The 18,068-nt window shown below is 34.5% G+C and overlaps 1 protein-coding gene across 3 annotated transcripts in view; it reads right to left on the bottom strand.

Moving 5' to 3' along the window:
* The window catches only part of LOC106460776 (EF-hand calcium-binding domain-containing protein 7-like), a 91,888-nt gene that overhangs the window by 20,736 nt on the left and 53,084 nt on the right, over positions 1 to 18,068 (bottom strand). For all 3 annotated transcript variants that reach the window (XM_022387561.1, XM_013920512.2, XM_022387559.1), the window contains exon 6: positions 10,924 to 11,114. In XM_022387561.1, coding sequence (XP_022243269.1) covers positions 10,924 to 11,114 — 191 coding nt within the window. The remainder of the gene's footprint in view (positions 1 to 10,923; positions 11,115 to 18,068) is intronic.

The following is an 18,068-nucleotide window of genomic DNA, read 5'->3' as shown; positions in this document are numbered from 1 at the left end:
AAATGTCACACCTGAACGCTCACATCCTTTTAATTATGTTTGAAATTATGAACATTGCTCAACATCATGAAAATTAAACCTTATTTTCAATAAGCAATCCTGAAAAATATTTGGGGGTGCTTAACTTTTTTCCAGGTGTATATAACCAGCAGAGAGAGAGTTATACAACTCCTTCCCTACATTGAGTCCTACTGTATTGCTGTACACACTAAATAACTCAGTCAACCCACCTGCAAATCTTAGTGTCACTGAGAAAACAAACAAAGATCCTCTCTTGACTGCTGAGCTACATTTTTTCATCATAATAACAAAGGGAATTCCAACCTTTTCTTAAGATTTATCAGACTGATAAGCCAATGATTCCCATCATTGGTAAAGATCTTGGATTGCTGATCAAGAGTGTCTTGCAGAAAGTTCTAAAATCAGAGATCATGAATACAGCAATCACCTTGGCAGCTTTATCACAATTGAAAATTGACAAGAAGGAACATAATCTTAATGGTTCAAAAGTAGAGGGTGGTTTTTGGCTGATAAATTTTTAAGAAAAGCTAAGGATGCCTCAGACAGACAAAAATTTGAGTTTAGAATGGATTGTAAAGCTTTTTTACTGTCACTGGCATGCAAGCTCATGGAGAAGTCTCAAATTACTTATCCTCTTGTGAGACCTTTCTCATGAATGGATTAAAGGCATATGGCCAAACAGTTGGAGAAAGCATCAAGTACAGTGAAATTGAAGCAGACATTAAAAACCATTGAAGAAACAGGTAGAGTCAAGGGCACAAAATGCAATGGTGTCAAAAAGCAGTTTCTGGAATTTCTTGATGGGATTAATTCTAGAGACAGGACTGCTTTCCTATACTTCGATACAGCAAAAGTCTAAGTGGACAAACTTCTCTACTCTCATCTTGCAGGGGGGGGTATTCAGACCTTTGGGCCAAACAGTCTGTCATAACACAATGAGTGATCATCAGTCATGTGTAAAAGGTTGAAGGAGAAAATAAAGTATCAATCACCAAAAAATTTTGCTTTCAGCTTCCTCGGCTAGGTCCAAGTACTATGACTACCTAGAGAAAGAAAGGAAAAAGCTGAGGCAGCAAAGAGGGGAAATAAATGGAAAGAAATTCAAGCAGAATTAGACTGATTTAAATCAAAGAGAGCAAGAGCCTCCAATCAGCTGCTAATAAGTTAGCTCTTTTAATACGTTAGCTACTCTTTACCTCAATCAAATGCTTTGAAAAGAAAAGCAGGAGAAAAAAAAAACATTATTTCTTTTGAAATGGAGATTCACCAAAAAGCAGAACAATTGAAAGAGTGTTAGAATTTAAAAAAAAAATAGTATAGCCTAATGTCCTGATTTTGATATATTAGTATGCTTTAGTTAATTAACTAAACATGATTTGACAATGAGTATTAACGTACTATTGTATATGTTTATCGTATCTCTCCACTTTTTGCAATAACAGCCTTGCTGGTACTTTGCCACTGTATTCTAAAGTGGGTATTCAGTGTCGTCTCATTTATTTAGACATGAGTTAATGACAAATTAATTTATGTATCAATTTTTATTTTTTTTATTCTGTGAATCCTTGAAAAATCTGGAATATATCCTCAAATTGTCTTTGAAATTTTTTCCTTAATCCTGTATAAATCCTGTTTTAAGTCATTCTAAAAAGAAAAAGGGGTAAGTAACATTTATTTCAAATTTGTGTTTGTGGTTACAAGGTTGGTCAAATTGATCAACTTCATATAGAGTTAGGATAAAATATATATATATATATAAGTTTTACTGGAAAAAAAACGTTAGAAATTTATTTTGGAGGTTTTAGAGATTATGCAAATGAAATTTGAAATTTTTCAGATGACGAAAAGTATTTTTAATCTTAATGAAAATCACTTTGCACTCAGAGTAGTCAACACTTTGACTGCACATATTAATGGAGAAATGTTTAGTGAAAATACTTCATTAAAAATTCTGATTTTTTATCTACAAATGTCTCTTAATGATTACTGAGAGCTTGTGAAATTTTGTGAAGATAGACAAAACATATTAGAACTTATAGCATTGAAACTATAAAGGTCAGTTTGGGATTATGAACCTGGCTGATTTTACTGAGCCCCTAGCAAGAGAGTTAATACATTCATATCACATATAATCTTTAGACATAGTTAATCACTACTTCACACATAAACATAGAAAATTATGGTAGACATAGTTAATTACTTCTTATCATGTCACACATAGAATATAGTGTTTGGTCATGGTTCATTACTCTATTCCATAATAGTTGATCTTTATAATTAGTTACTTATTCTCTAATATGTACACTTAGATGTTGCTGTTTAGTTCTCATTCATTTCTCCTTTACAGATAACACACAGAATATGTAGGTTGGTCATAGTTCCTTAACCCTTTAACAACAACACACTTTTAAATTTCTCTCCGTGCATATCACTGAGTTACATTCAAAATTTAATTGCACCACTTTACTATCAATATATTTAAATGAGATTATTAGTATAAAGTATGTTATAGTTCAAAGTTATAGTCATGTGGTGCACAAGCTATAAACAATGTCAAAATTTGGCGAAGTATACCTTGAAGCATTCAGGAGTAGTCATGTACCTGTAAGTCTAGATGAGATTGTAGCTTACTTGTCCTTTTGACATGAATGTTTCAAAGTACTTTTGTTCAATACAGATGAAACAAGAAACAAATGTTGTCAACCCCTGATAGGTGCCACACCCATCTTCAATAGTTAACGTTGAGCTTTCAGTATTTTCAACAAGTATGTGTTTATAGTTGTTGGAAAGAGTTCACTTTAAACTATAATTCAACAAGGGTTACTTTGAAATTGGCACCTAATTGTCTTTCTTGCTAGTACTGTTGTTGGCTGCTTTGTTCATGATAGCATTTCAGTTGTTTCTCACCTAAGTATGTTATAGTTAGAGAGACGGTTCAATTGTATTCAGGTTTGAATTTTATATTTTAGTTAATTATGTTGCCTCACAGGGTATACTTACCCAAAATTTCACATCAGACCAGGATAACGGAAAGCACTCAGACCATCTACCTTGGCCCAGTCAGTGCCCACTGTGAGATGGGGTGTTTTGCAAGACTGCTGGAATTATACTCATGGTACTTATAAGCCTTTTTCCAGTCCAGTCCAGAGTGTATCGTGCCATGGACTGTCATGACAATAGCCAGCACCAGAGTTGTGCATTTGCCTGCTTCATTGGCTAGTATTTGCAGGCATTTAAAAATAGGGTTTCATAGTTACCCATTGCACTGTCTCCAGTAAAAGACCTTTTTGGACTGAAGAACTAATGGAGATCTGGGCACATTCTTCAATGCTGCCCTCTATATGCAAACATTTTCTTCATGCATGCCACAAGCCTTCCACTCCCCCTATTAGAATTGCAAGATATCATAACATATCTTTCATGCAAATCATCATGCATAACCTCCTCACCAATAGGAGCATGACATGCTCACATGATGCATGTAACTCCCTCTACACTCCTCTACCAAATTATCACTTTGAAATTTGGCAGATGTCAGCATCAAACAATTGTGGGGAGGAAGGGTGGGAAGTGTGAGTGGAGGAAAGTACCTATCAAAATACATTTTCAATGTAGGAAAATTATAACTTCTGATATGGTACTTACTTAGATTAGCTAAAATTTTACATTGATGAGGAGGAGGGACCAGTGTACCCCCTGAAAGCACCTCAAGGATACCCCTGGAATTGAGAGATTCAGATTTGAAGATCAGAAGAGGTGGACTGCACCACTTCTGAGCCAGCTATACTCTTGGAATGTGTAAGATATAAGGGCAGAAAATGAGAGGAGCACATCAGACTGGGAAAGAATGTGGCAGGAAAGTGATCCTAACCATAGAAATATACTGTAACTCAATCCCACAATGGGAAAGGTAGCTAAACAAAGGATGCTCCTCTAGGTATAAAATACCTAGGGCACAGCATAGAGTACTCAGTAGGTCAACTACATCCAAAACCTGCCCACAGGGTACCAACATCTATGCAAGGGTAGGTTGAGGATCATACCATCTTTACCTCAAACCCAATAACCAAGGGATTGAGAACCACTCTGATTCTTGGGTATGACACAAGGATTAGCTCTGAGCTATCGATCCAGGAACTTGACATCTGGTATCGATAGGGATGTCTTTTGCATGCAATCAACTTCAACAACCGTGAAACATGCCGGAATCATTCAAATGGCAATAACATCCCTGTGATAAGAGAGGATGTGGGATAGCCTAGTACAGAATTGGAACATTCCCAGGTACCACTGCTGTGACCCACAAAAAAGATGGAGGAAATTGAGGGAGGAAGATAGACAACTCAAAACCTGTGTGAGGACTTGACTTATGTTGATCGGTTCACTGTAAATCCAAAATCTGCCTGTGGGGTACCAAAATCCAACGCGAGGGTAAAATAAGGGCTCCCAATCAAAGGGTTGAACTGTTCTGACGTCTCACTTCATTGTCTTTGGTTATCGCAAATAGGTGGATATCACATCATGTACACCCACAGAACACCCCCATCCTACTTTATAACTGAATGGTTAGTGTGTGGAACCCATTCAGCAGGGTGCCTCCATGGTCAACCACCTTGAACTAGAAAGTGGTAAGGACTTCAGTACTCTACTCAAGAAAGGGGGGTGACAATGCAGTGGAGAGTCTGGAGGAACATCATTCACCTGAAACAGTGCAATGAGTGACCATGAAACCTTATTTTGAAAAGCAGACCATACCAAGTTATTCACACAAGGCATAGCAGGTATGGGCAGCGATCTCCTTCTGCTTTACCCATGCAGTCCATGGGTGGTACAGTCCGAGACAGGCATGTTTATGAAGCAAAATTTCATGAGATGATGCAACTACAAGTTATCTTGTGGAACACCCCATTTCAATGGTGAGCAAGTGAAGCCATGGAAGATAAAGCTTGAGTTAACATGGCTGGACAGTGCAGATTTTGAGTTAAAGAATACCTGGTCAGGCACCACTTGCCACAGAGTGGGATCCATGGGATAAAGAAATAGAGAAAGGCCTCAGAAAAGAAAGGAAAGTACGAATAAAAACTTACCAGTAGAGTCACACCAAAGTCTTAGGAATGGCCACAGGTGGTAGACAAAACCCTGACGAACAAGAAACCACGACATGATCGAGAAAGTGGGAGATGAATGTACTGAGTGTGGTCCACATGCCGGACTGCAAATTCTCCTCCATTGGACAATGAATACTTGTAGCAAGGGAAAAAGTGAGGTGTTAGATCTGATGGGAGGACACATGGAACAAATTCCAGGAGGAAGAAGGTAGGGTAGGCCAATTGAACCAAAATATGGACCCAACTGGTACGGGTAGAAGGTGAAAGATGACAAAAGGAGGAGGAATGCCAAGGGATAGAGTCAGGAATATATGCCCTATAAGGAAGCAGCACGGGCAATATAACAACGAAGAACCCTGACCTGGCACAGAAGTATATGTGGATCTGGTCAAGGATAAAGATGGGAAATGGAAGGAAGGGAGAAAAGGAGGAACAACCCTCCCAAGCTGCTGAGATCTTTGGGAGAAAGGAACAATCAGGATAAAGGTAGGGTAATAAAGTGTACGTGAAACATCAATGGCAAACAAACAGACTGTCAATATCCACAGGCTAAGAGACGAAGGAAATATGTTTTATGGGAAAAATGAAACATGGAACATGAGGAAAGTGGTTCAAACAGATGTAAAGTAAGGAAATGGAGGGCCACATTAACATCCCAATCTGGAAGGGTAGGTCACCTGGGAAGGCAACGTATCTGGAAGGAACGCATGAGCATGGTAAGGGCAGGGGAAGTATAAACTCTATAGTATCGGGAAAAATGAAAGGTATGGGATAAGGCTTCCCGATATCTCAAAAGCGAGGAGACTGAAGACTCACGGTCAAAGAGCCAGGTGAGAAATTCCACCACATGATCCACAGTAGGCTGGTTATTGGGAAACACCCTAGTTGTAGACTAATGACGGAATACCTTCTACTTGTGTTGATACACCTCCATGGAAGATGAACGGATGGGACCAGCTAACAAGGAAGTAACTCAACGTGTGAAACTGGATCTTCTCACCAACGACCAGACAAAAGCCAGGCGTAAAGACCCAAGATCTGAAGGGTGGGATGTAGGACATGTGACTGAGGTTGATGAAGAAGGTAAGGAGAATGTGGAAGAGGGATATGAGTGGAGAGTAGCAGTCACTGTAAACATGGAAACTAAGGCTGAGATGGCCAATAAGGAGCAATCAGGAGGACCCAACAAAGAGTGGAGTGGATGAGAGAAATCACTCAATGAAGTAATCAAATGGGTGAATATACATAAAGATACTTGTGTGACCAATCCTGGCTGAAGAGAGAACCTCATTTATGGCAAATATCCCTCAAAACAAGAAGATATAATGACCACTCTGTGGGATATATCAGGTTAGGGCTTGAAAAACATTCAGCGACCAGATTGAAAGCACCTGACACATGACACTCAATAAGATGAATGTGATGTGCATGGGCCCAATATAAGAGATCCAACATTCGAAAACAGAGATCTCTGGACCAGGTGCCCCCTTAGTGGTTGATATGTGCCACCACAGTAGAATTGTCTGATTGAACCATCACCAGAGAATGTCGAGCAAGAAGAAAGAAGTGATATAATGCCTGACTTATGGCTAGAAGTTAGAGAACATTGATATTCAAAGCGCTTTCGTCTGCTGACCAATATCCCGAAGCCTCCTGGTGATTAACCCATGCCCCCATACCTGAAGGGATGCATCCACGAAAAGATGTAGATCCAGATGTGGGGGAGGAAGTGGCATGCCCGCCGACATATGGGCTTTGTCCAACCACCAAAGCAGATTGTCTTGGAGGGAAAAAAGAAATGTAATGGGGTGGAAAAAGGATCCCAAACAAGTTCCATCAATCGTGAAGCACCCACTGAAGGGACCTTATATGGACCTTATAAGTGATGTCATTTAAGACTACATCCCCAAAAGTGATAGAACCTCACGACCAGTAAGTGACTGAGCTGAGAGGGCATGGTGAACCAAAAGTTCCAATGAACAAAATCATAAAGGAGAAGGTATGGGCCCAACTGATATCAGTGTTGAAAAAAGACCCCCAAAAGGACAAGATATTGAGTGGGTTTGAGGAAGGACTTCTGACAGATACTGGTTCGTTATGGGATATCAAGGAGGAGGGAACAAGGTAAAGAGAGATGGGAGGTGGAGAAAGAAACTGCACAACAAATCCTTCCAACAGAACCTGAAGCCCCCATTAATCACCAATGATGGAATGCCAACAATGAAGAAACTTCAACAGCCAAGCTCTCACCAGACCCAAACCTACTGGGTAGTCACCAGTACAGGTAGCAGTGGTGGGTGCATCGTCAAGGAGAGTGATAGATAGAAGTACCCCGAGTACAGGTTTGGTCTGGGAAGGGGAAGGAGAGGAAACAGTACTTGGAGGTATGAATGAGATAAATGGGCTACGATATTTGTAAGGGTAGATACTGCTGGACCAATGTCACCAGAGGCACTAGTTTTTAAGACCATATCTAAAACATAATGCATCAGAAATAGGGCCATATGTAAATCCCTAAAATATGTAGGGGGTAAACGGACCAGAGCCAATACGGCATTATGACCTATAAGGTCCCAAAAACAAAGAAACCATGTATGTAATGCCAGAGCCAAAGACAACATGCGGGCTAAAGTGGAGGAGAGAAGGGTAAAGGTATCTCCAGAAAACCTTTCAGGATTTCTGTGGAGAGCCTCAGACAGGAGGTGTATGGAAGAAAGATACCATAATTGATTTGTAAGGGTAAGATACAAGTAAGAATATTGGGCATGGGTAAGACTGACAGATGAATTGAAAGCCACCCCCAAAAAGGCAATAAGGAACCTAACTGCTAGTCTAAAAATATATATATAATCAGCATGATGGTAGGAAAGAGCAAATTAATTAGAAGTCTGCAGGGGAAACGGCATGCTAATCCCCTCACTTAACGCTTTGACTGCAATCTACTTGCATTGTAAGAAGGTATGCGACTTTCATGAAAGTTTTTTTATACAAATGATACTAGTTGATGAAATAGTTTTAAAAAAGTTTGACTTGAACGGTCCTAAGATTATGTACTTTTAGAAAAATAAAATATTCATTATTTAATCAGAATAGTTCACATGGAATGTGATTTCTATTTTGAGTATAAAAATACTATTTCTGATCTCAGAATTTTCACATTTGATTTGCACAATCTCTAGAACCTCCTAAATGAATATCAAAAGTTTTTAAGGTAAATGTTTATATTTTGTTTTCCATTTTCTCTATGATATCATTAACTCTGGATATCATCATCAACGTAGAGTGCAATAAAATGTTTAAAATTAAGAAATGGAAGTACATACATACCTTTTAAATTTTTGAAGGATAGTTTTCAAATTTCTTTTTGTCATATGCATAATTTCACGTCTTTAGTTTTTCACTTGTAGTTTATTTTTAATTTTCCCTTCCAATTCTTTGTATTTATTCATTATCCCAAGATCCACAATATGTCCCACATGATGCTCTATTTTTATTATGGGGCAAGTCTGGGCGAGTCTCATACTCACACACGTGAATGATGCCATCTTGCTTAGACATTTTAGTAAGCCAAACTACAAGTTAAACGTATAAAAATCATAAACATTTCAAATATGCATTTTAAAACACAAATAAATACATAATTAATTAAGATATAAATGTAAAATCTAAATGCAATATAACTGCTTAGCAAATTAATATATATAAGGCAACAAACACTTGCCAAACATTACATACCACTCAAGAGAACAATGGACTAAACTTATTTTCTATTTCATTCTACATATCCATACAGAGGTAGAGGTTTCTTCAGGCTATAACTGAATAGTGCAAACTCTGCTCTTTCTATTGGTTATAAACATGCCATTCAACTTCAAAGTGTCACTTGACAACACAGCTTTGACTTTGCAAGTGGGCTGACCTTAAACTTAGAAATATTAGAATGTTGTTTCACACGGGGAGAAATTCTTGGAAGTTCCCCCCAGCCAATGAGAGACAGCTGGAAATGTACGTTGACCATCTATGCTGACAGTCTATATTAGGAACTCATAGTTTCTTGTGTACAACCTCTTAAACTTTAAAATCTTAACCACAGTGAATCATGTGGCAGCAAAAACTGGTTTTAATTGCTGTTTCAGATTTTTTGTTCTAAAATAAAGGAATAAAATTTAGATAATATGAAACCTTAAATTATAATGTACTTGATAATAGTAATTCCATTAAAATATGTTTAGAGAAAAGTGGTTTCATTCAATTTTGAATTTAACTCAGTAAAATCTCAGGACATGAACAGAAAGGGGTTTAAAGGTTCATTGAGTTCAAACGGTTAATTGTGAGGCAAAGTGACCAACATGAACCCAAATATCAGATGAGGAAGGAAAAGCCAAAAAGGGTTGGGAAGATTGTTCATGCAATAAGGAAGGATGAGGTGCATAAGAAATAGAGGAAAGGGATAAATCATCACAAACCTGAGACACAGAATCCATAAAGACTGCATTAAGCCTAAAAGACTAAACAGGTTGGAAATGGGAAGGAATGGTAAAATCTGCAGGTGGAAAAAGACAAAGTCCTTGTCAGACTGTACAGGATCAGCCTGTTCTGGAGGAGCCTGGGTGAGGTCCGGGAACAAGGCTGTCCCATGTAATGTTTGATCTCCTTGCATATAAAGGCAGATAAATCCACAGTCGGGTTGCCCACACCTGAGGCCCAAGAAAAAATGCTGGTTGGTGGTGTAACCCTTGAAGTGGCAGCATTAACTTTGGAGTTAATTGCATAGAAAGGTTCTCCAAATTCAAGTGCAAAAAATAAGGCAACTAGAATTTACTAATAAATACTAATGGAAGAAACAGGCTGAATGAAAGCAAATTAACATAAAAAACAATCACTTTGTGGAGAAACAAAGTTGAACATGAAAAGCACTAAACAAACAAAAGAGCACAACTGAACACAAGCACTGCCAAATGAGAAGTGATAGTTCGGTAGAGGAGTGTAGAGGAAGTCACATGCATCACATGAGCATATCATGCTCCTATTGGTGAGGAGGTGATACATGATGATTTGCATGAGAGACATGTTGGAATCTTGGAATTCCAATAGGGGGGTGGGATGGAAGGCTTGTGGCATGCGTAAAGAAAAAGTTCGCATACAGAGCACAGCACGGAACAAGACTAGCTAATTTTGTGAGATGAGCTAAGTTCCATTTCGGAAATTATTTTAGAAAACATTTTTAGGCCAGTTACAAGCACTAAAATTTTTTATACTGTGTGCTCATACTTTATTAGTGTTATAGTATGTAACTTGAATGCTCTATTTATATTTATAATTACACTGTCAGAGCTGACTTGAAGCAAATTATTAGGAGTAGTAACAGTTAGACTTCCGAGTAAGCTACACTTGGAGAGCATTTAAAGGTTTTATTCCTTTTCTCTATTTTTTTACATATATTAGTTATTGTCCTTATATTTTTAACACATGTAAATAGCAAACTATGTGTCTTACAAGTATTGGTAAATTTGTTTATGAATCTTAGGTTATAAAACATGTAATATTAGAAGAGAAGTTAAATTCCAAGGTGAATGACAAATTTTTGGATTTAATGCCAACAGCTAAAGTAATTATAGATATACAACATACAGTGAAATTAAGTCAAACTGACTCTGTTGGGATTGACATGGTTAAAGGTATTTAAATTCTCTTTCTATAATATTCACATTTGAATTTTATGTAGAAAATACTATAACTGAATATTACACTGAAAAGGAATTGACACAAATGAGAAATTTAAATAAAATTGTACCTGGTGATTTAGTAAAGACACTGGAATATCCTGATAGTCATTCTGGTTTGATGGAAGACACAAATTATCCCGATAACCCCCTTGGGGTGACAGAAACTCTAACCTGTCGTCGGAATCACTCTTGTATGGTGGAAGACATTGACTATCTGGTGAATCAATTTTATCTAGAGTACTTCCAGAATGACTTGATCCTGTGAATAATCATAAATCTACAATTTTCTGTTAATTATAAAACATACAAGTATTCAAGAAATACATATTTGTGATATGTAAAATCACGTTAACATCAATCACTTTTCTGTACTTCTACTCATGAAGCCACAATGGTAAAACATTGGATGAAATTTTTTTTATTATCTGGAGGGTAAAAGTATTTTATTTTTTCTAAATATAAAGCTAAAATGAAATTCACTGCAAAATAACTTTTTAAAATTTTATTTCATAGAAATAAAAATGGTTGGTAACAAATTATTTCGAATTTTTAAAAGTTATAATGTACAAAGATTAAAAATCAAATTGTTATGTTTATTTACAGTTGTATGATATTAAGTTATGTGGTAATTGAAAATGTAATTGACTAACATCCTTTCACACCCACAGTCTAAAACAGCATATCTAAAATGTGATCATTCAGTAAATGAATTTCCATCTTTACCAAAGTTATCAAAATGTAGAAATTGAAAACACAAATCTAATTGTGAAAGCCCGAATTCATATCCTTAGATTAACAAGTTTAATTATCTTGTACATATGCTGATATCTAACATAGTTATTATTTGGAATCTTACAGATTTCTAAAAGTTACCCAAAATATGGCAAAAGTGAATAGAATACTTAGACTTACAAACAATGCATAAAGTTAGAAACTCTAAATAATATCAAAGAACTATGTATCTGTACATGAACAAAATTTATCAAAATGTACAAAATGTAATTGATCACCAAATTTATACAAACACATATCTTATACTGGTCTCTCAAAACCAATAAATTTAAATATAAAACTTATCTATATGTGGTTATTGGATGCATGAAACTTAATATTAAAAAAACAAATTAGGGGTTTATCCAGGCTTTCTTAGGAACCAAAATCTCACTTCATTTCCAAATCTATTTTTAACAACATATTGTACTATTTAAATGCTATCATTAATATACAGTGCCTTGCAAAAGTATTCACTCCTACCAATAATATGACCATTTTGATGAAATACAAATAATGTAAACAATTTTCTTTTAATGAATTTGTTTTCATTCAAAACTCTAATGATCAAACTTAACACTGATATATGTGAAGGAGGTTGAATGTCAGCAAAACCTGCAAAGAAAATACATAAATTGAAACTTTCTGACATAAGTATTCAGCCCCCTAAGTCAGTACTTGCTGGAAGCACCTTTGGCAGCAATTACTGCTGCAAGTCTTTTTGGATAGGTCACTACCAGCTTTGCACAATGAGATGGTGTAATTTTTGCCTCATTCTTCCTTGCAAAATTGCTCCAATTTTGACAAGTTTGTTAGGGATTATTGGTGGACTGCAATTTTCAAGTCTCACCATAAATTTTCTATTGGATTCAAGTCGGGACTTTGACTGACCACTTCAGGACATTCATTGTCTTCTTTTAAAACCACTCCAGTGTGACTCTGACCTTGTGCTTTAGGTCATTGTCCTGCTGAAATGTGAATTTTCGACCTAGTTTTAGATCCTTGGCTGACTCGAATAGGTTTTCCTCTAGGATTTTCCTGTACTTTGCACCATCCATTTTCCCCTCAATCCTGACAAGCTTCCCAGTCCCTGCTGATGAGAAGCATCCCCATAACATGATGCTGCCACCATCAAGCTGACAGTTGGGATGGTGTTGACTGACTGGATGATGTGTTGTGTTGGACTTGACCCAGACGTAGCACTTTGAATTTGGACCAAAAAGCACAATTTTTGTCTCATCTGACAATAAACCTTCTGTCACACGTTTCCAACATCATTTACATGCTTTGTTACAAACACCATACAATATTTAAGATGATTCTTTTTCAATAATGGCTTCTTTTTTGCCACTCATCCATACAGACCAGCTTTGTGTAGGGACCAGGATATTGTTGATATATGAACACTGACTCTCATCTCAGACATGGAGCTTTGCAAATCTTTCATAGTCACTGTTGGCTTCACAGTGGTGTCCCTAACCAGTTTCCTGCTTGCCTGGCTGCTTAGTTTGGAAGGGCAGCCTGATCTGGGTAATGACTAGGTGATATAATGCACATTGCACTTTTTAATGATGGACTTCACCATACTCATGATATTAATAAGGGATAATCATCAACTTTGAAATTTTCTTGTAATTTTCTCCTGATCTGTGCTTCTCTACCACTTTACCTCTGACATGTTTGAAAAGCTCCTAGGTCTTCATGGTTGGTTTGTTGTATCACTATGTGAGTTGTGGCTTGAACAGATGCATTTAGTCTGAAGTTAAATTAAACCACTTTGATTACACATATACAGAGACCATTAAACTAATTTTGTGATCTTTCAAACTAATCTTTTGCACGTGAACTGATTTAGGGTTGCCATAGAAAAGGGGTTGAATACTTATGCATTTGAGAATATTCTAATATTCTTTGAAAATCTAACTTAATTACATAATATAAGCATTTTATTAGCTTTCACAGTTTGGAGTAGATTGTGTAGATTTTAATTATAAAGTTCTATTTGAAAGTTTCATGATTGTGAGCTCAGACAGCAACAAAATGTGGAAATTTTGCAGAGGGGATGAATACTTTTGCAAGGCACTCTATGAATCTTTAGATTTTTCAAACTTACCTTTTTTTTATGATGCACTATATAAAAACTATCATTACTACATTCTGACAGAGTTGGGCAATTTAATTAATTACCTATGGCCAGCAATTACATCAATAATTGTCAAATAAACTCATTAATTAATCAAAATTCTGTTTAAATAGGCTGTCACAAAAACAATAAACTAACTGAAATCAGTGTATTCAGTTATTATTGTTTTTGATTATTCCAACTATCAAAGTATTCAAAATATTGCCACTATGTTTGTTGTTAAGCATAAAGTACATAATGGATGGTTGAGGGTTCCTTGTGGTTTAAGGATCTTGGATTCAATTTCCATTGACACTAAACTTGCTAGCCCTGTCTTTGTTATTGAAAAGCCACAAAGGTTATCTGTTATTATTGTTATTTTTGAACTACTGACTAGAAGGAAGGCAACTGGCTGGCACTAACCACAGCCAACTCTCTCGCTACTTAAATGTTAAATAAACTAATTCAAAAATTAGTTAAAAAACAGTCATGCACTCTTACACTACCATGCACTATCAAAAAAAGAAACCGTAGATGTCAATATTTTTACTTGACTGGGCTATTAATTACCATAAAAGGTTTTATGAGGTTTTCTAAAACCAACACAGCTGGAGTCCACAATAATCCAGTTAAGGCCTCAGCCAATAACTAATTATTTCTAAGCTACTAAAACAATATAAATGTCATTTAAATGTTGCCATAGTAAATCTTTGCACCTTGAATTTTTCAAGACAGCCTAGCATAATGTATAGACTTTGGAAATTTGTTTTCATCAAAGTTAGTGTTATTTAAAATACCTGCTGCTCTTATAGCACAAACTTGTTAGAGAACCAATTTTCACTTTTGAGAAGTTAGAATTTTTGTGACAAAGAGGTTTTTCATATTTTTGATGTTTAAAATAAGTGAATATGCATGTTATATGACTGTATAAGTATTGACTTAAAAAGATGTTTTTGAAAACAAACATTCTGTTTACCAATGCTATAATTATTTTTAAATAATTATTACAAGTTGTTTTCTTTGTGAAAAGTTACATAATAGTTTATACCCACTCTGTCCACCTCAGAGATTGTCTCTCCACACATAATTATAACTATTTAATTTTAATTCAAGAATTTCAAGTGCTTGTTTTTAACTGATTTTATTTTCATATCAATCACATTACTAGGAATACAAATATAAGCTTTGAAATAGTTGGACTATAATCTGACTGAGCTAATCACTTATAGAAAACATTAATGTTACTTTAATTTTGTTTGACTTACTTATGTTACTTTAGGACTAAATGGCTGACAATGATTAATCTGAAATCATATATTATTATAATGGAAGTCTCTTCTTTCATGTAAAAAAAAAAGACTGAAAAATTGATTACACCATTACACAACTAACTTATAAAAAGTTAATTGGTATCATTACATCATTCTAAAAAATTAAACATAACTGTAGCTAGAGTAATAACATTAAACATTTCTGTTACTTAACACGATAATGCTATATTGTCTAAACAAATTTTCCAGCTACATTTTTTCATCTTCCAATGATTTTCAAATGTTGTAAGATAAAGTCATTTATAGCTATCAATTTTTTTTTCAAATAAAATTGATGTTATTCTAATTTTTATGCTGTTGAACTTTAACTTTAAGCTACTTGAAGAATATCCAAAAACACTAGGTTTTTATTTTAGCTAAGTACATGTTTGCCTAATAAATAAAATGAGTTATGATTATTCAATTCCCATGGTTGGTTCAATTATTTTACTTAATGCACCAATATTGTTATAAACACACTTATAGAAGTGTAAAACAATAACAAACAGTCCTGAAAAATATACACAGTATTGTTGCAAAACGTGACAGATAAGTGAATGAATATTTTATTGTTTCTACATGTTAAGCAATGCAGTCTTGTTGTATGATACATCTTTTGAAACAAAATTTAGGACTGAAAAGTAACTTTCATTCTAAATTATTGTGTCTGAAGACAGAGTTTCCTTTGGCCTTTCATATTTGTTTGCCACTTAATAACTTTTTCACATACATTTTAAAATCAATATTATATGATAATTCCAAGTCTATTTCAACAATTGTAAATCAAAAAATATTTTAGAATCAATAATTTGTCATTTTCTGACATCTATTTTGTGTAATTCATAAAAAAGGTTTATATTTACATTTCTGCACAGCTGCAAAGTTTTTGACCAGATTTATTTAGAATTTTTCTGCCCCTTCCTCAAAGAATAACCTTACTTTTGCTAAAAACTTATCACCACTTGAGAACATATTATCCATTTCTTGATCCAAGCATTTCCCTTAGTTTCTTTACACATCATTTTGGTTGAAACCTTGTTATGGTGAAATATCAACAGGTTTGACCATTTACTAATGAAATACAGCTTTCATAACAGCTATATTTAAAGGTTAAATAAAACTGGATAGATGTATTTAACTATAGTAATATAGACATTTAAGTTTTTTTATAGTTTCTACAACGTTTTCATTTGTTACTAAATTGTGAAAATGTTTGTGTTAAACTATGTATCTTTTTGAAAGCTACAGAACTTTTCTTCAATGATAAGACATGAGATAACTTCAGATAAAGTAAGCTGCACAGTTTAGGGATGGGTTGAATGAATAACAAAGAAAAATATTACAAATTTCACATAGTAAGTAACAAATGTGCAAGGTTTGGAGAAGTTTCTGTCATCATCAGGTACAAGTAATGTATCTAAATACAGTAATACATATACAGTATTAAACAGAGATGTGAAGATTGCTTAAGGTTTAATAAAGATGTTTTTAATGTTTGGTTCTTTGTTTAAAATTACATTGTTTTTAATTTTAAACAATATACTAAACTTTTACTGAGATGCAATATTTGTAAATATGAAGTTTGTTTTATGTTTACCAAATAAAATAAAATCATCATCAAATCAAATAAGTTTATTATCTAGTGAGCATGGTAGGCAACTGCAAAATATTTGATGAAATAAATTTATATTGAATGTTTATGCTTATCATATTCAAATAATCTGCATAAATAAATTGGTTAACTGGCTACTTAATTATTACTTAATTACAATCATGTATGTTTTAAATAAAAACTCTATTACCCTTATCAATGACAGTAAAACATATTTTCATTGATTAACAATCAACTTATTTAATTTACAGAAGATCACTGGAGGATTACTGCAAAAACAAAAATACTGGCGACAGCAGGGTGGTTTTGGTATTTAGCCAATATTAACTATTCATTTGCCAAATATCAAATCTTTATAATATACTTTAAATAATTTGTAGCAAAATATTTTACCCACACATAAGAAGTGTTTTTTTTGCAAAATGCACAAATGGCAACCTTCGAAGGAGGTTTACCACAAGAAATCAGGGATAATTCAAAAATTACTTTTAAAAAACCAAAACAAGGTGAAGGAAAATAGGAAGATTAATATTATGAATAATGCAGTGGTTGAAAACAAAAGAGCAAACAGGTTAAATTATTGTAACTAGCTGGCATCAATAAAAATTGTTTAAAACTTTAAAAGGTATTTAAATGTAACTATATAACTGTAATAAAAATACTCTCTATATGAAATAAGTATATTCTGTAATTAAAATAGAAGATACCATTCTTAAATGGTGATGACAAAGGTCAGAATATATATAAAACAGAATAACACTCTTATCTGCAAACCAAATTAATTTTTTTAGCAAGCTCAAAAGGCAATTAAGAGTACTGAAGTAAAACAATAATTTTCTTTATATTTAAGTACTAAGAAAAAGAAATATTACAAGAAACAACACTTTCTAATTAAAGTAGCTCTGAAATATTTGAATTTTATTACAGTGAACAAAAAATAATTCCTAAAAGTTTAAACACAATGGAAACACCAAACATCTCTGAAGCTATGTTGTCTATAGTTGGGCAAGTAGTGGAATATAATAATTGATTAATCCTTGGGCTCATTAATTCCTCAAAATTCAACTAATTAAATATTCTCATGAGTCTTGGATAATTGGAATAATCAAAAATAGTAATAACCGAAAACATTAGTTTTGATAAGTTAACTATTTTTGTGATTCATGACACTACTCCATTATGCTGAATAACCTTGAATTAATCAAAAATAGTAAAGACAAATCATACAGGCAATATTTTGATTACTTGGATATGTTACGCCTCCAGTCGTTACTCGATTTTCCGTAACTTTTGTTCCAACGAAACTTTAGCGACACAGGTCCTTTCTTAAGTAAAACTGGTTTATTCTTTCTGAACATAACTTTGCAATACACTTAATTTCAACAGTTGCGCTATAAC

The sequence above is a fragment of the Limulus polyphemus genome, unplaced genomic scaffold, assembly GCF_000517525.1.
Source record: "Limulus polyphemus unplaced genomic scaffold, Limulus_polyphemus-2.1.2 Scaffold834, whole genome shotgun sequence".
Lineage (NCBI taxonomy): Eukaryota > Metazoa > Arthropoda > Merostomata > Xiphosura > Limulidae > Limulus > Limulus polyphemus.
This window is presented reverse-complemented; position numbering and strand designations above follow the sequence as displayed.